At 33.9% G+C, this 21,637-nt stretch overlaps 3 protein-coding genes across 4 annotated transcripts; 1 reads left to right on the plus strand and 2 right to left on the minus strand.

Moving 5' to 3' along the window:
• On the minus strand, positions 2,129 to 8,339 carry LOC105168290 (AP-1 complex subunit mu-2). The gene is made up of 11 exons (XM_011088313.2): positions 7,971 to 8,339; positions 6,974 to 7,120; positions 6,802 to 6,864; positions 6,526 to 6,702; positions 6,350 to 6,453; positions 4,767 to 4,874; positions 4,417 to 4,513; positions 4,003 to 4,100; positions 3,753 to 3,894; positions 3,534 to 3,656; positions 2,129 to 2,574 (listed from the first exon to the last, which is right to left on the minus strand). The coding sequence occupies exons 1-11, from the start codon at positions 8,097 to 8,099 to the stop codon at positions 2,476 to 2,478; spliced, it is 1,287 nt and encodes a 428-aa protein (XP_011086615.1). The 5' UTR covers positions 8,100 to 8,339; the 3' UTR covers positions 2,129 to 2,475.
• LOC105168291 (lysM domain receptor-like kinase 3) lies at positions 9,620 to 17,723 on the minus strand. 2 transcript variants are annotated; one of them, XM_020696405.1, is made up of 12 exons: positions 17,015 to 17,723; positions 16,068 to 16,257; positions 12,131 to 14,211; positions 11,777 to 11,977; positions 11,505 to 11,644; positions 11,349 to 11,438; positions 11,159 to 11,264; positions 10,887 to 11,038; positions 10,619 to 10,716; positions 10,356 to 10,494; positions 10,060 to 10,158; positions 9,620 to 9,911 (listed from the first exon to the last, which is right to left on the minus strand). In XM_020696405.1, exons 3-12 carry the CDS (start codon positions 12,756 to 12,758, stop codon positions 9,747 to 9,749), a joined length of 1,818 nt encoding a protein of 605 aa, XP_020552064.1. In that variant the 5' UTR covers positions 12,759 to 14,211; positions 16,068 to 16,257; positions 17,015 to 17,723; the 3' UTR covers positions 9,620 to 9,746. The 2 variants fall into 2 exon arrangements, with proteins under 2 accessions (XP_020552064.1, XP_011086616.1); XM_011088314.2 differs by having other exon boundaries at positions 12,131 to 12,658; positions 17,015 to 17,647.
• Positions 19,410 to 21,634, plus strand: LOC110012427 (glutamate--glyoxylate aminotransferase 1-like; the record flags this gene model as incomplete). The annotated part of the gene is made up of 4 exons (XM_020696033.1): positions 19,410 to 19,713; positions 20,573 to 20,772; positions 21,399 to 21,464; positions 21,584 to 21,634. Coding segments are annotated over exons 2-4 (234 nt in total), but the record flags the coding sequence as incomplete, so codon positions are not given.

A 21,637-nucleotide genomic window follows, 5' to 3' on the forward strand; every position in this document is an offset into this window, starting at 1 on the left:
ATTATATTACGTACAATATTGGAAGATTTAAATCAATAATATTTTTTTGTTACTGTATTCATTTTTAAATAGAATACAACTGTTGAAAGTATAATTATCTATAAAGTTGTATCGTGGAAAGAATTACGATCTTAAAATTGAAATTTCGATACGACATGGTGTAATAAAAAAAATCGTTCGCTCTTCAAAATTAACATAGTTGCTCTCTAACATGAGCACTCGTGATATAGAGTTGGAATAGCATACTAATATTACACTCAGATTGTAGAATGAAATAGAAGAGAGGAGAAGACTTGATTTTCCTTTTTGTGTATTTTACAATGAAGAATGGCAATTCTTTTTATAGCGAAGAGTCCTTGGGTTTAGAAATTAGAAGAGATTCCCAGCTGGATTTTCTCAACAAATTACACAATTCGACTTAATCAAATCAAATAAAAATATAAGATAGAGTTTGGTTTGGTTAAAATCGGATAGTGATATTTACTACAAGCACTATTTATAGCCATGCGTTAGAACTTTGAATTCTGATGAGTACCATAAAGAACTTCTTTTCTTTTATAGAAGGCGCCCACCTTAATTCACGCTCATTTAGATAGATTCATCAATTCTATGTTACTATATACCACGCAACAACTGAACTATGAAACTATCTTCCAAACAAATACTTCGCTAGGACCATCTAAAATATAAGGCTATAAATTAAGTCTCATATAGTTATTACCATATTCCATTAGTCCATGCTTTTGACTTCCATTGCTCTTGAACTCTCAAAGATTAATCCTCCTCATTAATTCCTTTGTAAGAAAATCTGCTAAGTTCCATTTTGGATCTCACATAATCCAAGGAGAGTATCACATTCTTCAAGTGCTCTTTCATTGAACCATGTATGATGCGAATGTATATTCTTTTACCATTATAAGCATAATTTCTAGTAATCCCAATAACAGCTTAAGAATGATAATGCAGAGAGGTCAGTACAGATGACACCCACAAATTAAGAATATTACTTAAACATCTTTCACTCACATTTCAACTTGAGGAAAGAAAACATTTGGATACATCTTTACTCAACAACGCCCCCAACAAAGAGTTCTTGCATTTGAATCCCATTATCTATGTAAGGGATATCTTGAAAAGCCTTAATTTGTGTAGGCGCACTCATACATTGCTACCATTTTAATGGCTTGAAATAAATTTGACTAGGATATAACATACCAATGATAAAAGAGGGAAGCGGACTAATAGTTGAAGGAGTAATCCTTCAATAGGACCATTTATGTCACAACTTTCGACATCTCTATATCTCACTCCAAATTGTGACCTCCAAGGGATTATCATTCTGCAAATTGAGAGATTAATCTGTGATTAGCATTCATCTAATATTCGGATCACAATTTTCAAACAACAAGATGTCACCTTTTCCTTCAATTGCCAAATCCACTTAATCTCTTCCTCCTATTTTGCCACTAACTTACACCTCTACAACTTTCAAAATATATGCTTAATAATTATATATTGGAACATAGAGGCAATGCCCGAAATGAGAAATTAGCATTTTATAACCACCAATAGGTTAAGTCTTCCTAAAAAGAGACGAACTCATTACAGCACACTACAAAATTTTTAGTTAAACCATTTCATTTATCGGGATGGACAATTAATAGCAAGAGCAAAAAAAAAAGAAAAAAAAAATGCAAACAAAAACACTTAATCACATAAACACCTCGCATTTTAAGATGAAAATGTTCTAAATATTCAGCTAAACCTCAATTTTACTCTGAAACACTAGTTATGCACTATATACATGTAAACCTTCTCAATATTTGAAAAATATATCTACTTCCCCTTTGCACTAAGAGTCATAAAAAGATCTTAACATTTCTAATTAAATGATTGTTTTGCCCTTCATTATAAACTATTCAGTCCTATCCCTTGAGATATTTATTTAAGTTACAGTAAGTTTTTTGTTTCTCCAAATAGGCTGTATGGTTTAATATTTTACCTACATAATATCTTAAATATTTCAAAGCACTTTCCAGAACCACATCCCCATGAATATGGTAAAAATGGAATGAATTTGGAGCCACGCTGATATCCAAAGGGAAGAGGTTTGTGTCTGCAATAGGAATGAAGTAATGACCAAATACAAAAGAGCTCCATAAGCAACACTTGCAGTTTGTGTCAATGTAATGTTTTTAAAGTACAATATCATACAAGACAAGCACAAATGTTATCTAGGTTCAAGACTTGCATTTTCATCATAAGTAAGCAGATGAGTTTTGTGCCACCAACTATCATAAACTCTCAGACAATGGATCAATAAGCAGATAGACTAAAACTATTAGATGGGAGTCATTTTCTCCAGTGTCTCTCTTCAAGCGGGGAGAGATGATGTCCATGTGTGTTGATCTCCCTGCATTAATTGAGGTAACATCCATGATTCTGCTGCAGAATTACAGTAGGCAAAAGGAGCGATCACGAGAGCCTCAGCTCGTATTCACCAGCCATTGTAATATATCTCACCCATGGAAGAGCCTGATACCCACTTTTTTCAATGATTTTCAAGTAACGAACCTACAAAACCAGGGTTTTAATTAATAGGATGGAAAAGTTAAACCATGACGAAGTAGATGGAGAGGATGTTAATGGCCTGATCAGTTCAGAGCAAAGTCTTGCAGAACAGATATCCCAACAAATCAAATTGAATGGTGTAGCTATAAAAAGAGAAAATCTATGGTTAAGAAAACTCATTGACCTATTACCCAAAAGCCATGATAGAAGACCCTATTGTTCCCTTAATGTTGCAGTTCCAATTAGCATTTTAGGGGGTCTACAGTTATTGGAATTAAAACATTAAAAGAGACGGTTCTGGTACTGAATATGTGCAAAAGATGTTGAAATGGAGATGTTGAAAAAAGTCTCATGCATATGGGCATTACTGTTTACAGTCATATTTTCATAGTCTCAATTTACTACTAATATTAATTCTCTAAACCATATCAACCAAAAAATCTCCCCCCCAGTGTGGAAGATTGCTGGGAATGTTTGATAACAAGCTTACAAGAATTCAGACTAGGTTACCTAATTCCTTACAAAAGTGTACAGAACTCAGGTGAAACTTTGGCAGGCAATAGGCGCAGACATCTGACCTCTTAGCCATACTGGAACGAGGTGGAGGTGGGGTTTCTGATATACATTATAGCTAACATTTTATTTGCTTAGTTTTCTTCAGAATTTAATTTCTTTTGAGTTTTTCAATTTATATTTTTGCTAAAAGAAAATATAAAAGCAGCACTCTCAGACCCAATTCTCTCCAATTGTGCTCCCCTCTCGCTCTACATAACTTATCAGGGGTCAAACCCTTTATTACAAAGGATAGAAGCTGATATTTATGTCACGGAGTATCATATATAGATTTTGGTGCGTGTTAATGCATCTTTTGCATAATATTGACTTACAATGTATAGAAAGGATGACACAAAAATGAGAAAAAAAGTAAAGAAAAAGTGCTTGCAATGTTCACTGAAACTCACCTGTATTCCCGAAACAGTAAAATATGGTATTTCAAACTTCACTCGTATAGGAGCCTTCCTGTCAGGAGTCGCTTCTTCAGATGTTATACTGGGAAGCCTAAACTCTGCTCTCAACATATATTCCTGAAAATAAACAAAGAAAAATAAGTATGTCAATGCACATGCCCATGAATCTAAGACTACATCCATCAATAAAGAGCAGGCCAAGAGAAACCATACCTTACCACCTGGGAAAGATTTTATTTTCCAAACTAATGCATCACTTTCTGGTGCATAAGAAGCAGACCCCATTGATGAACGGACGCTTGGATTTGTGGCATCAGGTGGCACGGGCATTTCAATTTCAACATTAGTTGCAGTACTGAAATCCAAGTCATTGGAGGAATGATATTCGATATCCATAAAATGTTTCCCAAACAAATAGAGTATGGACTACTGATATATAAGTAAACGCATTTACTTAGCACACCTGCGCTCCTTGAACTGGCTCCTGGCTTTTACCATAATTTCTATGCGGCTTCTGGAATGTCTTTCTACCTGAGCTTCTACCCATATTAGAGGCTTCACCTGAAAGAAGCCAACAAACTGTGTGTAAACAACTCATTCTGAAGAAAGCATTTCATAAATCAAACAAGAAATTAGTTCCTAAACTCTAAACGTTTTATCCTCTTCCTAGAATTGGTCCATTTCGAGATTGGAAGAATTCAATATTGTGGGGCTTGTTCATTTTGGAAGCATGATTTTTCTGGTTCAGGAAAGAATTAAGACAACTTCATATGAAAATTCTTACTATGAAGCGTAAATTCAACTCTAAATTGGAAAAGTGGTCAAACCAACTAAGAAAAAGCGATATATATGCATCATCCTCAAGTTACAAACCAACCTGCGTGCTGAGCCTGTAAGTCATGAGATCAAAGGATCCATCAGGTGGTATGAAGGATATCGTACGGTCATTTTCAAATCGAGCCAAGCGCACACACCTGAACCCATTACCAAAAAAGCCAAAACAATTAAGATCTACAAAATGAAACTGCACACAAGCATACATGTGTGTGTACATATGTGTCTATGTCTCTGTTTGTGTACATAAAAATCTTTATGTATTATATATCAGTGTGTGTGCAGAGAGAGAGAGAGCACATGCATTATACACAGAAAACTAGCTTGCATCAGACACGTTGTCATGATTTAGCAATCACAAAATAATTGCAATCAAGAAGAACGATTACATACTGATGAAACTTGATGTCATCCAGATCAATAGCTTTTCCCTTAGTGGCGCGCCCTTGTGCCTCCAGCAGAACTCTATCATTCAGCCCAAGCTTACACTCTGGCATACCACTGCAATAGATAAAACATTATTGCTCATAAACAAATGCAACCAACAGCCTATTCTTAAAGTTCATCAGCCTCCAATCTATATAATGCTACTGCCAGCTATGTTTTCTTTTGTCTGGATCATGAAAGTGAACAACGAAAATCACAATTTGGATACATAATCAGAGATTTGGGTGAACACATGTAAAAAGGTAAGTGGTAAGCATTCTGGTTTAAGTCAAAGTCATTTCCACACAAGCATATGCTGACACAAGCAAATCATCTCCCATAATATCATAAAATGCAATCTTATGTCACAAAAGAGAGCTGTATTGTGCAACTAATTATTTCAACAACTAGATTTTAGCATGAATTTTCCACAATCACCACTTAGATGAATCAGGAATAGTTGCATTCCTATTTCTGTTACCTTTAAGATTTGGCTGTACCAAAATTGTAACTATCAATTAATATTGTCTAGGATATGTTCCTGCAATGCCAAACTATCTGAATTTGGAACTCTTGCTTAAATGAAAAAATAGAAATTGGAAAGATAAGCTGTGCATTCTACTTGAATAGGCAGATGCCCTCACCCCAACCCGCGATAAAAAACAAAACTGATAAATGAAGAGAAAAAATCCCATTCATTGACACAGCACCACAAGAACTTATCAAGAAAAAGGCAAAAGTAACTAAAATGATCATAATTAACTCCTGTTCATGCTCTGGCATACTTCAAGGTTTTCTCATTGTACAGTAACATGGTCCCAAAAAGGTAAACCGTCAGAAGAAACACAGTAAAACAGCAAGTAGTCACCCAAATCCTAGGAAATCCTTTGATTTATCCAATTCTCCACCATGATTAAATTCAGCATTAGATGTAAGCCATATGACCAAGGACCAGGTTATTGGTTATTAACATTTGAGTATGCACAAGTTCTTCACTTAGTATTGCAGTCAGAAGAACTGTCCGTGAAACTACATCTATTACATTCAACTGAAATAATGATGAAAAGCATAATAGGAAGTTCAAAGTAAATGCCGTAACCCAATAGACACTCTCAACTACCGCATCTAATTCACAGTTCAAAGTCTGAACAAATTTCTCTACATGTTTCCTTGACTAGAAGGACATCATTCTGATCCTAACTAAGAAAGCACAAAAACCATGCATAAGCATCTTTATACATAATCGTACTTCAAGGGTACATCAATTTGAACGGATAAATTGTTCCTTATTAGGTAATCATTTTGAACATCATTTCACAACTATACTAAATTCGTAATAATATGACCTATTGAGTAGAATGGCAGTTATTTGATTTTGAATTCTAAATTCTACCCAATCAAAGATGAGCATCAAGATTTCATATCATGTACAGAAATATTGATTTATCTTCCTGGCGCACATCTAAAACATAATGAGACAAAAAGAAGCCTTCAAATTCTTTCCCTTGTTGTACAGAAATAAATCAAGAAATAGTAAAAGTGGAACAAACCTCAAGTATGTTCGCATTTTTAGTGCACCGACGACGTCTGACCTGATTATTTGGCCATTGCTATTTACTAGTATATTGACACTCTCCACAACATCAAGAAAGACCTGGACAAGCAGGAAAGCTCATAGATCCAGTGCTTAAGAAACATATGAAAAGGTTAGTCAAGAAAAACTTACTTCATTCTTCTTGTACCGTATACCTTCGCTGCGCCACGATACTGCATTTGTGACAGCCATTGGAGGCCTCTGCGCAACTTCCATTCTATAAGCATCTGTTTTTATGAACTCACTTAGAATCTTTGCTTCAGTGTATTGTGGGTAGCCGAAATCCATGATTTCGTCAAGTAACTCATACTGGAGAGGCAAAATATATCAGTTGTTAAATACTCTTACGAGAATTATTTTTCTGTATTCTATAACTCAAAAGGAAAGAGGCACACACAACTCCCATACCACTACAACAAAATTATCTCTAAGTGATTCCTCTTCTAACTCTTCAAAGTAGTGTTTAAAGACCTGTCAGAAAATTTACAAAAAAAAAATTACTGAGAAAATTCACCTTAATGGTTCAGTGGATCCTCAATCAATAAGTAAATGTACAACTCTTTCGTTAAATAATGCTTACATCAACTACACGATGTAGGAATAGAAGAAGGCTCGCAGCATTGCAGTTCTGCCGTGATGCTGTCATCAGATACACATTGTTGTGTTGTATAAACATATATGTCACACCATCATCAAATACAACAGGATCCTGAGACGCTGGATCACCCTATATCAGTATAAAATGTAAAACTCATTAGATTTTCAGCTCAGCACAAACTTGCAAAGAAAAGAAAAACCATAATATGAATAATAACACAGAAAAATTATGAAAGCTCAAGACATTATTTTGATGAGACTAAAAGTTATCAGTTGTTGTTCATTGTCTCAACAAAATTTCTCAGTGGAATGCACTTCCATTAACAGAATTTGCTTTCTAGGAAAAGACCGAGTAAGTGAGAGAGAAGTTCATTTATAACTAGCATAAAGCAGTAATAGGTTTCCATATAAATCAGTTATTTTTCACCAGAAAGTTAACACAGCCTTCAAAACATTAAATGATCCAGCTCAGGAAGGATATTTCAATCCCTTGAACTCTTGTCGACATCATTTTTCATCCCATATACAGACCATGTTTTCTCATCCTCAAGGTCAAATGTATTACAGAAAAAAAAAGAAACCCTGAAATATTCACTTTACATTTTGCCAAATTCTGTACATAATATACTACCAATTATGGCTAAAACCAATACTCTTTATGCTTTCATCCAGCTCTATTAAAGTGATGAAATCCCCATCTGAACAATCAAATTTTTTAATTTTACAACACAAGTTTCCCACTTTAAGACACAAGCTAAAACCGAAAGCTAAATCAATCAAAAAGGCGAAGATTAGATCAAGATCAAAGCTTGCAGAAATATCTCACTTACCTAACTACAGCTTTGAATTTAAAACGAAAAAAAAGCACTATTTTAGGCTCAACTTCGAAAAGTAGCTACTACTGAGTAATACAACTCACAAATATAACCAAATAATTTCGAATCTGAAAGCAGTACGTACAAATAACAAAGAAATTGAACCTCTTTCTCAATGAGCTTGGTGAAGAAGCGTTCAGCTTGTACGGCGGAGACGTCACCACGGTAGTCGCGCCACACCAGAACCCTACCCTTTATATCCAGTAGGAACAGCGCCGACGCTGCTCCGGCCATATATTTCCCCCTAATCAATCAATTTTCAATCTCTCAATTCAATCGGGCGCAGAGATCAGAGATCGAGAATGGATGCAAATAATGGCGGTTGAGATCTACTGGTAATTTGATAATGAAGTTGAAAGTTAGGCGTGCAGGGGCTTCGTTTCATCACTCTGCCAGCTTGAATCTCTTGCTTGTGTTCTGTAAATTCGTATGAATGAAAGGTAAGAAAATTCAGAATATTTGTTGTGTTTTTCTGTTTCTAAATAAAAAAACAACAGAAAAAAGTTGAGTTCCTTATTAGACCAAACATTATGGCCCATTTCATACCACGTATTGGGCTACCTAATTCAGGCCCAATTCAAATTTTAAAAGTTGCTTTTTGTGAGATAATGGTCCAATTAAGTAAAAGTTAAGGAGTTTTTGCGACAACTTCTATTTTTACAGAAGTAATTTTTATAAAAAATAAATTGAAAATTATAGCAGAATAAAAAATAAACAGTATTTGTCAAAAAAATAAAAATAAATAAAAGTTAAATTTGATAGTACTTGTGAAAAAACACTTTTAAATAAGTTTAATGGATTAAAAACCGTTTTGTCCTATGTGTTAAAAATATACAATATTTGCATTTATCTTTTACTAATGATAATTTTTTTCTCCAAAAAATAATTTCAATTAATATATTCATATTTATTCTATAAATACTTATCATTTATATTATTAAAATATTGAGTATTAATAGAAAAACTGAATATTTAGTTCAATAATGCTCCGACTAAATTATATAATTGTTCATTCATACTTAATAAATAAATTTGCATGGTTGACAAAAAATATCTTTTTTATTAATTAATCAAAGCAATTTAGTTTGTAATTTTCTATGATATATGAATAATATCATATAATGTTTTATGTTGTGAGATGCTTGGATTTTTTTGTTTCAATCCCTATTGTATCTTCTCTTCCATTTAATATATAGAGCATGTATATAAAATATTTTCTTAAGTAAAACAAGATGACACAATCTTTATATTTATAAAATGTATATATTAACCCAACCTCTTTGACCTTCTGACAATCGGCAACGTCAGCCCCCATCATAGTATCACGATTTTGTGCAGACCTGTGTTTTTGGCAAACAGCCATCTAGGACTAGTCAGTACTCACTTTGACCCCCTTTCGGAGGGGGGACTCTTTCTTTCGAGGTTATTGGGCTATTTTACCGAATTTCTTAGAAAGAGTTGTCTTGCACCCCAAAGTATTATCTACCTACCCCTCTATGTAAGTTTTCGGAATATAAGATACAATAGGACTTGAAATTTATTAAATAAAAAATAAAAAATAATTACTTGGGGAACCATTTGGAGGAAAGTTTAGGATTATGAGTCCATGGCACTTGCAAGAATTAAGACAACTGAAACTGAAAAACCTTGTCATATACACATGCACACAAGTGAAGTACTATTTCTTACAACTTTAGCAGAACAAATAAAAGAGCACTGCTTTCCAACCACAAAACTAAACTCAAAATCAGACAGAAGAGAAGAAAATGTAATGTTACACATTGCATATGAAGATGCAGATTTGTTAGATGACTCTCTGTTTTTTCTATGTCTAGAGATCATTAAACTAGAAAAAAAACAAGCAAAGATAACTTGAGTCCTTCATCTGCCACTGAAAACTCCACTGAAGACCTGGCTGCTCCCTCCCAGTGATGCTTCCCACTCAATTGTCGATATTCTGATTCTTGACAGCGCAACGACCACCTCACGCATCTCTGGCCTGTCTATCGCCTCTTCGCTTAGACACCATTCTGCAATCTCAGCCATCTACAACGTCAAAAAACAACTTTTATGAGCAGCAATGTGTCGGGATTCTTATAAAAGAATTAAGGCCTATATAATTATTTGATCAAACTTTACGGCCTTGATGCTATGAGTATTAGGACAATCTGAATAAACGAAGTGATCAGAAAACCTTGTATACATCTTCTGGAGGATAGTTGCCTTTCAAATTTCCATCTATAATGAGTTCCAATGCAGACGCTGGATCTTCTTCCTTGAAGATGCTGTTTAACTGATAAAAGTATCGTTCCCAAGTGTTAGCCGAGTTCTATTATGAAAGATTGGACATGATACTGAAATTTCACATGCATGCAAGAAAGAATACTAGTTGTTTCATCGGCCTAAAATTGCTAATTGAGCTTTATTTGTTGTTCACATCTTTGCTTCTCAGAGAAAATTGTACTTTTTGTTATATGTTTGTGAACTTACTACTGTGATGAGTGATCTCATTTTACTTGGCTCCTGGTTGTCGCGGGTGAGCGCACGTTGGCCGGTTATTAGCTCTGCAAGAACTACCCCAAAAGCAAAAACGTCGGTCTTAATAGTCACCTGCAGCTCTTTAACAGACCTGAAAGAAAGGGATTTACATAGTTTGAATTGTCAAAATGTGAATGGATACCTCTGATTCTACATATGAGTAGTTACTTTGAAATATTCATGTAGTTAATATGAATATGGAGATTAATGCTTACTCAGGAGGAAGATATCCAGGGGTTCCAACCAGCCGAGTTGCTATTAGCTCATCTTCATTGGTTCTACCAACAAGCTTTGCCAATCCGAAATCTGCGACCTGTGGGGAAATTCTTTAGAATTTTGCTCGTTCGACCAATTTTACATTCATGTTAACAGAAAACGGGAGAGTGTAAGTTTTAAGATAAGTTGTTTGCCTTAGAAGAGCACATTATCCTTGGTAATACGTAGTTTGTCCGCATGACAAAACATTTTCTAGCAGAGGTTTACCTTTGCTCTGAGCCCTTCATCAAGAAGGATGTTTGTTGTTTTTATATCACGGTGGACATATCGAGCTTTTGTGTGATCATGTATGTACTCGATACCCCTCGCAGCATCAAGTGCAACCTGTGTTCTTGCATTCCAAGACAGAGGCTGGTGACCTGGTTCACAACATCTGATGTAAGAATTTGCTAAGTTTAATGATTTTCATCAATTCTCACAAGAATAACAGTTATGTACAAAGGGTTCTGTAACTTAACCAATCCAATGGATCTAAATACCTTTCAATAACGGATCGTGAAGATGGTCGCTGAGAGAACCATTTGGGACATACTCATAGACCAAGTAGAGGTGGTCGTCTCCGCTGGCATAGCCCAACAGCTCCACCTGTATTGTCGGCTCGAGATGATAAATAATAGGATTCTAGTCAAATGATGTAAAAACCTCGGATGATTGGGGTAATTTTCCTACCACATTGATGTGATGGATCTTACATAAGACCTTGAGCTCAGCAAGAAACTCCTTGGACTTGTTAGATCTCATTTTCTTGATTGCAACTTCCTGATGTCATGTAAACTGAGAACCTTAATAATTTCACTTTGAAATGTAAAGGACAAACTAGAATACCTTCTCTCCTATTATCCCATAGTACACACTTCCATAACCCCCCTGTCCGATTTTCCTAGTTTCATCAAAGTCGTTTGTGGCCTCTGCAATCTCTTCAATACTGTACAATGTTGGTTTCTCCGACTCAAAGCCTGTGATCTCTGTTTACAGGTCAAAGATTGAATCGGTTTTTACATCGTTTCTGTAAAGGATAATGTCTAAACTTACTATTATTACCACCAGATATGTCAATAACAGACATGATTCTTTGAAATTGCTTTAGTTACTCTGACCTTCCATGTTGTCTTTATGAGTGTACTGTTTCTGCAAGGACTGAGCTTTGCTACTCAAGTTCTTTGCAAAAGCTTTTGGATCTTCCTCTTTCAGCCGTTGTATTCTCTTTCTCCTGAGAAGAATTATGCCTAGGGTGCACATACAAAGTAACGTCACGGATGCCAGTAAGCTAACGATTATCATCCATTTGTGTGCCTTTTCTGACCCTCAGATTGTGGAAGAAAAACAAAAACAAGAGTGTAAATAAGTTTTTGAACCATGATCACAAGAGGAATCAATCATTACATCAAACATGAACGAGGTAAAAACAATCTCCAAGAATGTTCTATGATGTAAAAATCTCTCCTGCTCACCTTTCTTTGGAGCAGGAAGTCCATACTTCTCCATAGGCACATACAAGAGCCACCCGACATCAATATAAGACGGGTTTGGAGCCAAATACGGATTCAAATTCTCAATTCCATCAACTTCAGCAGAGAGTAGAGTTGCAATAGTGGAGACAGTATCATGCGGCTGAACTGTATAAGTCACGACTACTTGGGAGTCATCATCCACACAGCCACATAAGAGATGCAGGGTTGTCTCTACTCCAGCAGTGAGATTCGTATCTATTCCCACACCCCACACCTGCCCGCTGAAGTTCTGATTCGTTACATCATAAAACGTGTCATTAGGCTTCGGCTTGTAAACCACATCATAGAAGTATCCAACCGTGCCGTTAACATTCTTGCAAGAACAGTTCACCGGTACGAGGTAATCTTGTTTGTTAGCATACGAGGCAGGCTTAATTTCCGACGCGTTGACAGAGTACAAGGAGGCAATTTCATTTCTCTGGAAACCGTTGTGCTGGTATAGAAGAGCACTACACGACTGGATCTTGTCTGAACAAGTGAAAGGGTGCATGTGTTTCTCAGCAGAAGTTGTCATGAACAAGATTTGTACAAGGAGAAAGAAAAGAGGATTACAATTCTTGCAAGCCATCAAAGTCTTCGAATGTAATGAGCATTGTGAAAAGGGAAGAAATCACAATAAAGGAGTGCAAGAAATACTGGTGATGGCCTCTTCCCTTTGTCATTACATGTTTGTTACTTTGTTCCGTCTCAAATCCTCTTCGTTTTTATGGTAATGATTGGACAAATTGTGAGTTATATATACAAGTTATGTAGAGGTTTATATTCTATTGCTGATAACTAGGCCTTCCTCGTATGGTTCAGAGTTGAAAGTTATCATAGTAACAAAAGTTTGTCGATGTTCACAACACAGGCCTAGGGGCCACATTTTCCTGTCGGAATCTGAACAGGCAGGTGAATCCAGGCAAACTACCTGCTGTAATTTTTCTAATAATTTGCAATTGCGCAGTAGTGTTTCAGATTTTGTGCAACCTGACATTCTTATCTTATACCAATGAGTCAAATCGCGACAGGTACAGTTTTGATAAACAAGTAAACCATATTTCTCTTAATTTTGTGTATGTGATGATTAATCAATCAGCTCAATTTTTGAAAAGGAAAGAATTTCACCTCAGCCGGCTGAGAAAACGATAATGGTCGACGGAGCAGGTCAGGCTGCTACATGACTATGTCTCCACACATTGAATTTTTTATTTCGATTCACGTCATTCCAATTAATATATTATGTTATTTATTTTATTTAGAAAAATATTTTACACATATAATGTATATATGTCAACAAAAATAAAAAACATAGCATGATTTCAAATAGGCTTGTCAATAGGTAGGATATTACCCTACTCATATCCAAAAAATAACCTTCATACGTATACTCATACCCTACTCAATCGATAAGAGACCCTACACATACTCATACGCATCTTAGATTATTAATGTACGATTGTAACAAGCACTGTAATAACCTAATTCAGTAATCGATGATTTATTGATTAATACCCGTATTTTTTTTTTCCTTTTCATATTGCTTTTTGGGGAAAAAGACTCGTATGTAATTTTTTTTAATTTGTGTACATATGACTGAATCCTTATGGGTTAATATTTTCTGCAAATATTTCATAATTAAAAAAATAGGAAAACATAAATCAATATATATAGATACCAAACCAATTACGATAATCATTTCAATAATAGATACCAAATTAATTTACGATAATCATTTCAATAGTATATGTCTATTACAATTCATTATTGGATCGTAGAAATCATGTCTTTTTTATTTAATTGTAGAAAATCATGTTAAATATCAATTGAAGGCACGGAAATTCAATTGCCAATTCATTTATAATTAAAAGATTTTTTTTATTTAAACTTAAACTTAAAATATTATACTTACAGGGGGCAGCATGTGGCGACGGATAGCATATTACAAAAGATAGTGAATTTTGTATGTCATGTTTTACGAGGATGCCTTAAATTTGGGAAAAAGTCCAAACGCCCTTCTTGTGATATGGAAAATATTTCCTCTGTGAAAAAAAAATTATCAAATATTTTTTCTTGTGTTTTAAAAAAATAAAGTAAAAATGCCCCTGAAGTCTGATGTGATTTCCATGAACCCTAAACTCGAATTTTCCAGATTTTTTTACTATCCTGACTTGATTAATTTAAATGAACGGCCCAAATTTTAAAAAAATATATATTATATATGTGCACATATATTATTTATATGTATTATTATTTAGTATGTATATGAATATTAAATAAAATATAAGACATAGATAATGTGACTATTTTAATATATAGTATGTGTGTGTTCAGGATTTTTTTATACTAATTTAAATTTTATATATTTTTATTATATATTAAAAATATATATAAAAAATGAAATTTGCACCATTATTATGCTGATGAAATTTTTGGATCATAGATTTAGATGATTAAATATGGACCATAGATTCATTCATTATAATTAAATTTTCAATTTATTTTAATCAAGGTTGGACGATGTTTAAATAGGAGTACAAATATTATTTTATAATTAAAAAAATAAAACAAATGTAAAAAGTAGCCCGTGAAATACACAATCGCATGGAAGATGTTTATTGCTTTATTTTAAAAAATACAATGAATTTATTTTATACTATTTTTTACAGGAATTTTTTTTTAAATATTGCAACGGGAGGTAAATTGCACTTAACCCCTTGAATTTATCATGGGTAGACACCTCAGTGTGCCTAAGTTCAGGAATTGTAAGGGCAAGGCGATAAATGTATGTATTATATAAGATAATTATACTATCATCATATAATGATTGGTGTAATTATATGCAGACTTTTTGTAGTTTGAAAAATTATATTTAATATCTTTAGTATTTATTTTTATCAAATAAATAGATCATCATGTTGTTAAATTCATTGAACTTGTTGATATAAACAAAACAATTGAATGGAAATTCAAATTTTTTCCGATTGATTTATAATAACTTATTGCATGTCAAGAAAATCTATTTTCATCAAACTATCTTATACATCTTCACATACATTAACATCTTGACCATTTCAAGAGTAGTTTGGTCAAAAAAGATTTGCTTAATCTGCAATAAGTTAATAATAAGTCAATTAGGAATTTCATTTATTTTTTTGTTAATATCATATCGATAATTCCATGAATTTTAACTAAGAAAGAGATCTATTTGTTGGATGGAAACAAATGTCAAAGATACTAGATGTAATTTTTCAAACCACAAGAGGTCTACATATAACTACACGAAATCTCAGAAAAATGCAATGTAATTATCCCTAATTGTATATATTTACACTCTCTTAATTAGATGAAATTATAGAAATCACTAGTATTTTTTTTTTAATAACTACAGAAATGTCGATTTTTCATTGCACTAATATCTAATTATACCAATGATATTTTCATTTACTATTAGTTACCCCTATTAATGTTATAAAAATAATCAGTGAAAAGAGACGCAAAATATTACTATGCAAATAGTAGGGATGATTTTTGTAATTATTTGTATTAAATTTATTCTTATTACATCATCTCTCTTTCTCTTGATTCTACACAAAATCCAAACAAATAGGCTAAATTACAATTTTCGTTATACATATATAATGGTTGGCAGTTTTAATTTGATGAAAAGTTGATTTGGCAATTCAGTCCATCATTTATTAACGTTCAAAATCTCAAAACTCACTAAACTTTCTCACGTGCATAAAATTACAAATTCAAGAGTATTCCTTTGAAAAAAGCCCTCAGTCAGCAAAAATTGACGATCTAAATTATTAAATCACCTTTTTCATAGGACAAAAACAGCCACCAACTCCATATATACAGAGCGAAAATTATAGTTAAGCCAAACGAAGAAAACCTGTAGTAGTACTAAGCATAACTTGGAGGAGGTGGCGATAGAGATGCTTGTCCATAGTATCGAGTTGGGAGTCTATTCAGAGGCGGCGGTGGTGAAGGTGGCTTTACTCTTCTAGGCTCCATCCATTCGTCTGCCCCGACGAGCTGCTTTTCGTTCATACCCTGGTACCTAAACATGTCTTTCTCTTCACCTGTAAAATATTTTAAGTTAAAAACTGTAAAAAAATATGTGGCCCAGCCCAAATCCCCATCACCACTCACTTGGACGGCTGACCCATCCCTTAAGCCCAACCCATGTCCATTTACCTGACCAATCCTATTCAACCCGGTCTCTCACTTCTTTAAATATCTAGCTGTTGATTGAAAGGTCAAAACCCTAACCCTGTTCCCCAACGCCTCCTTGTTCTCCTCTCTCTCTCTCTCATTCTCTAATCTTGGTATTCCTCCGCCGTTCTTGGTTTTTTCCTACGGCATACTTTTCTCTCTCTCTCTCTATAATCACTGGCCTCCTCCTATTTAAACCCCCCGATTGCTTTTTGGCAATTAGTAAGAAAAAACAGAAAGAATAAGCAAAAAACAAAAACACCTCCTTCTCCCTCACTCTCAAAGTGTTTTGTGTAAACTTACTTTTTTTGTAGAATCTGAGTTCACCCTTTGTGGGTTAAGCCTCTGTGGTTCTGGATTTTTTAGCAACCGTGAATGGTTGAAATGTTTGGGCTTTTGCCGATCTGATTTTCCGAGCCTATTTCTTTAAAATCTTCTATTTTCTGTTAATATTATTTAGATCTGTAGATAATTTTTCTTCTTTGTTCTTTTGTTGTTGTATAAGGGTTTTTCGAACCCATTTGTCTTCTGAATAGTTGCATACTGGGTGGTTGATACCCATAGAGTTTAGTGTCCAAATTAGCATTGTTGTGTGAATATAGGAGGAAACGAATGCAAACATACCTGATTCCGCTTTGCCTGAAGGACCACTGATTATCAGAAACAGAAGCAGCATGAGTACGAGGTTCTTGACATAGTTGTAGTCGTCCATGTTGAGATTTTGTACAAGGCTGATCGAATTGAATAAAGGGATCTTGATTTTCAAACTGAACGGCCATGTTCTGTTAGAGACGCTCCATTTAAGTACGTAAGAGTTCAGGTATTTTTGCATTAGAAGACTAGGTCAACTATAGTGTTGGAGCCGAACATTGTTGAAATTTTTTATAATGACTGATGGCAGTGTCGAAAAATCCTAAGTATATATTAATGATTTGTTAGATTAAGACAATGAAAAGTTGGTCAATTCTGATTATTAATCCAAAGAAGATGTGTATTAGGTGCAACGGCACTAAAATATATTATTCTTTTCTAATTTTATTAATAGTGGGATAACACTCTTCATTCACATCAAATACTACTTTTAAAATAGAGTTAATTACATCTATATCTCCCTCTTAAAGTACGAAATTATACTTTTCCTCAAAAAAAAACTTTAAAGTTATTCTTAAATCCCCTCTAAAAATTTACCGTTTACATCCAACCCTCTTTCTGTCCAAATGAAAATTCCTGACATTAGCAAAAAAAATTATACAATTTTTTTAATTTTACCCCTCATTAACATTCAAATGTAGCAATTTTGTACTTCCTCTTTGATAGGGTAATTTTGTATTGTAAGGAAAAAAAATATAATAATGTTAACCACACTCCATATATATGTATGTATATATTGCAATTATTCTATTATAAATACAAAAATATACATAAAAATATTAAATTAGGGGTTAAATTAAAAATTTATATAATTTTCTTTGTTGAAAACCAACAATTTCCATCCAAATATTAACGGGAGGACGAAATTTTTTTGAAGGAGGCGTAAATGTAATTTCAAAACTTCTTTGGAGGAAAATGTAATTTCATATTTTTAGAAAGGATCCAAGTGTAATTAACCCTTAAAAGTACTAATAACAACTCCTTTTCATTACCCCATAACCTTTATTAAATGAGATAATTACATTTATAAGTTTTTACATATATCATCACTACTTTTTGAATAATTACACATAGACACCAGAGATATCAATATTGTTTACACAAACTATTTCAATCCTTTGGATGGTAGAAATGATTTCGGTAATTATACAATAAAAATAAAAATAATTTGTGTAACCACAGATCTAGAAGTGTAATGTAATTACCCCTTATTAATATCTAGCTATTTTCTTACATGGACCTTTGGGTTGAAAACAAAAGCCTTTGTGGAAGCACCAAGATAGCCTGATTCAAGAATTTCCTAAGCAATAAAACTAAACTTATATCTAAGTTATAGAACAAAAATGTAATTTCCCCAAACATTAAATATAGAGATCAACAAAAGAATTTAAATCCAACCTACTAGTTCAGGAACAAGACACTATTATTTGATCAAGACATCATTGAGCTAAGCTAATATTTTTCATTTTTGTTAATGGATATAAGAAGAGGAAGGGTAACCAATGTAGTAACCCTTTTTGAACATAACTGCAAGAGCTCCGATCATTATAAAATATTTTATTTGAGTCATAACTATTATTTAAAGGGTGAATTTGCGGCAGGACTCTATCGAATATAACGGAGAAAAAAAAAAAAAAAAAAAAAAAAAAAATATAACGGAAAAAAAAAAAAAAAAAAAACTAACAAGAAACTATACTTCATCCCACCTAGAGCTATGACCTCAACGGTAGTTGATATTTTTGATGTAATTTCTGTTTGGCTCTGTGATTAAGCAGTTTAAGCATGTGGTTAGAGCGCAAACATAATTTTTGTATTGCTTGACTTTTTTTTTTTTTTCTTTTTTTCAATATTAGGTTTTGTGTTAAAATTCCCAAACCACATTTTGATTAAAACTACATATTGTAGCTTTTAGTCTTACTGTAATTATTTCTTATTTAATTATCCATTGTGTACATTATATACTTTTTTAATTCCTTCATTAATTTTAAAAATAAGATAAGTTTTAAATTTATTACAATCCATATTTAAGTAATCAATTATAAAATTACAAACTAAAATATCATAATTACTTTTTTAAAATCAAAATTTTTATGATTAATTATACAATCGTGGAGCCAAACTTTAAGGATTTTTAAGGGATGTGGCATATTATATGCAGCTTTTTTGTGAAACCAAGACAAAGAGAATTCTTATCACAATAGCAAATATAAGAAAACAAAACTCATGTGACACTATTTTATAATTCAAAATGAGATTGGTGGGACAGACTGAGAGATTACAGTCCACAAAATAGAACAGAAGTCACACAGACAAACTAGTAATAATATCTACGACCAAGAACTGAGTTTGAAGCTGAACCACTCTTCTCCCTCACTGCTTTATCCTAAACTCCAAATAAACCCCAAAAATTCCACAAAATCCATCCACCCCTCTTCAGTGGCTGTGGTGTTGCCTTAGAATTTATGTCTTCCCACATTGCCACATAAGCTCAGATGTAATATCCCCTTTAGCCTAAATCAAGAAATTCAGGAAAAGAAAATAAAGATTTCATTTTTATTGAAGAGAAAAATATACAAATAGTAAACAAACATTTTTTCCACCAACTGCTACATTGAGTGGGCTTTTGAACTGAAAGAGAGCCCACCTAAGCAGAGCCTGCTCAGGAGTCACAGGTGAGCTCTCGGCTTGCTGCTTCAACTGTCAACGTTCTCGTGAGAACATCACCCATCAAGAAAATAGCTTCAATGCCAGATTAATGTTGTTTTGTTAGTGTTCGTTCGGGAATCGATTGTCCTGAAAGTTTGTTTCTTTTCCTTAGTTTCTCGATGGGTCATCTATATTTTTTCTTTTTTCCCTTCTTCAGTCGTGATCCTGTGAAATGATTAAAGGGTCTGGAATTACAGAGTTGCAAGATGATTGATTTTGTTGGTATTTTTATCCTTGGTGATCACTAGTCTTTTGTTTATCTGGGTTGTACTCATGTCCGCATTTTCTGATTCACTCTTCCTGGGATTGGGTAATTTGCTTTTAAGATTTTCTTTTCGCGCCAGACATTCTTGATTTCACACATATTGTATTGGTAAATGGCTGTCTTTCAGTTCCAGGCCTGAAGTGAAAGTGTAGACTTTATTTCAGATGTTTGTGCTGCTATACATTCTTGGCCACGTACAGAGCCAAATTTCTTGCTCTTGGGGGAGGGGAGTGGGAGGGCAATTTAGGAATTTAAAGGGCGGAATGCAAACACATGCTTCATCTGCACCTGAATCCTCCACCATCCTAAGCCAGGATTTTGGTTTTAGTTAAATGTCTTGTTTACAAAGAATTTCTTTGCTTAATTTGTTGGCCAAATTACTGGTACATGATTTCTGGGGTTCAGATTGTACTATTTAAGTTTGGGAATAGTAGTTTATATGCACTTGCTAAAACTAGCTATGTCCCTGAGTAATTATAGGAATTCTGTTCTTAACATTCTTGCCTAGTCATTTTCCAACTGCTCTGACCAAATATATAAATTTCCTTGACAATTTTCAGGTTGGAGCTAAGTAGGTTCTACGTCTTCTAATTGCCCTCGATATTTGGGTGACATCCAAAGTTAGGTTAATATATCTTTCATCATGACATCCAAGTCATTGGATTACGAAAATTTGAATGAAAACGTGAAGAAATGTCAGTATGCTGTCCGAGGTGAGCTGTATCTTCGGGCTTCTGAACTTCAGAAGGAGGGGAAGAAGGTAGATTTGACTCTTTAAGAAAATGGAATTCATATGTCTACTTATGGATGCTAAAATTAGGACCATCTGATTTCAATCAAACTAACTATTTTTCTTCAAATCATCATCGTCGTTAAAGTAGCTTAAAACATAAGAGTTTAGTGGCTGATCAGTAAATGTATATGCAAATGAATGCATTGTAAAATTCTTTAATGGAGACTTAAAACTTGACAGAATTATTCGTGCTAAAATTGATACTTTTAAAGGCCGGTCTCTATAAGGACATCGGACATCTTGGTTTCAGCTAAATTATGTACTTTTCATTTATTCTTGTTTCCATTTGAGATGTGTAATGCAAAGAAGTCTGCAGTAAGCTACAGGTTATTCGGCCTTCAGAGTAAAGAATGGCAAAATACTGAATTAGAGTCGTAGGACGAATTCAATAATACAATATATGTACCTATATATGTATATATTTGAGAGCGAACTATGGCTGCATAGTTTCCATTGTAGTTGACAAGCAAGCATCATGAAACATGACTCGGGTATTGATTGGAGCACTTACCTCACACGATTCTTTGATACTATATATATTTGTCCTCTAGTGCCACACTGCTCTTTTTCATCTTTCCATTATTTGACTGCAGATCATCTTTACCAATGTTGGAAATCCTCATGCTCTAGGACAGAAGCCTCTGACGTTTCCGCGCCAGGTTTCTGATAGTACTTCTTTTATCAATAGGCTCTAAGTAGTACTTGCTTTATGCAAATATCTTTCCGTCTTCATTTTCTGCTGTTGTAGTTGTATAATGTAATAGAAATGACGTTGCAGGTGGTTGCTCTCTGCCAAGCTCCATTCTTGCTGGATGATCCAAATGTAGGACTC

This window comes from Sesamum indicum, linkage group LG8, assembly GCF_000512975.1.
Source record: "Sesamum indicum cultivar Zhongzhi No. 13 linkage group LG8, S_indicum_v1.0, whole genome shotgun sequence".
NCBI classification, from domain to species: Eukaryota; Viridiplantae; Streptophyta; class Magnoliopsida; order Lamiales; family Pedaliaceae; genus Sesamum; species Sesamum indicum.

Bases quoted from the DNA above. Each gene is read 5' to 3' on its own strand.
- LOC105168290 (XM_011088313.2), bottom strand. From the start codon at position 8,099: ATGGCCGGAGCAGCGTCGGCGCTGTTCCTACTGGATATAAAGGGTAGG. The intron at 6,703-6,801 runs GTATGGGAGTTG...TTGCCTCTCCAG, and splicing joins GAGATAATTTTGTTGTAGTG to TATGAGTTACTTGACGAAAT. The intron at 4,101-4,416 runs GTTGGTTTGTAA...GGCTTCTTTCAG, and splicing joins CTTACAGGCTCAGCACGCAG to GTGAAGCCTCTAATATGGGT.
- LOC105168291 (XM_020696405.1), bottom strand. From the start codon at position 12,758: ATGGCTTGCAAGAATTGTAATCCTCTTTTCTTTCTCCTTGTACAAATC. The intron at 10,159-10,355 runs GTAAGTTCACAA...TACTTTTATCAG, and splicing joins TGAGATCACTCATCACAGTA to TTAAACAGCATCTTCAAGGA. The intron at 9,912-10,059 runs GTTTTCTGATCA...TTGACGTTGTAG, and splicing joins CTCCAGAAGATGTATACAAG to ATGGCTGAGATTGCAGAATG.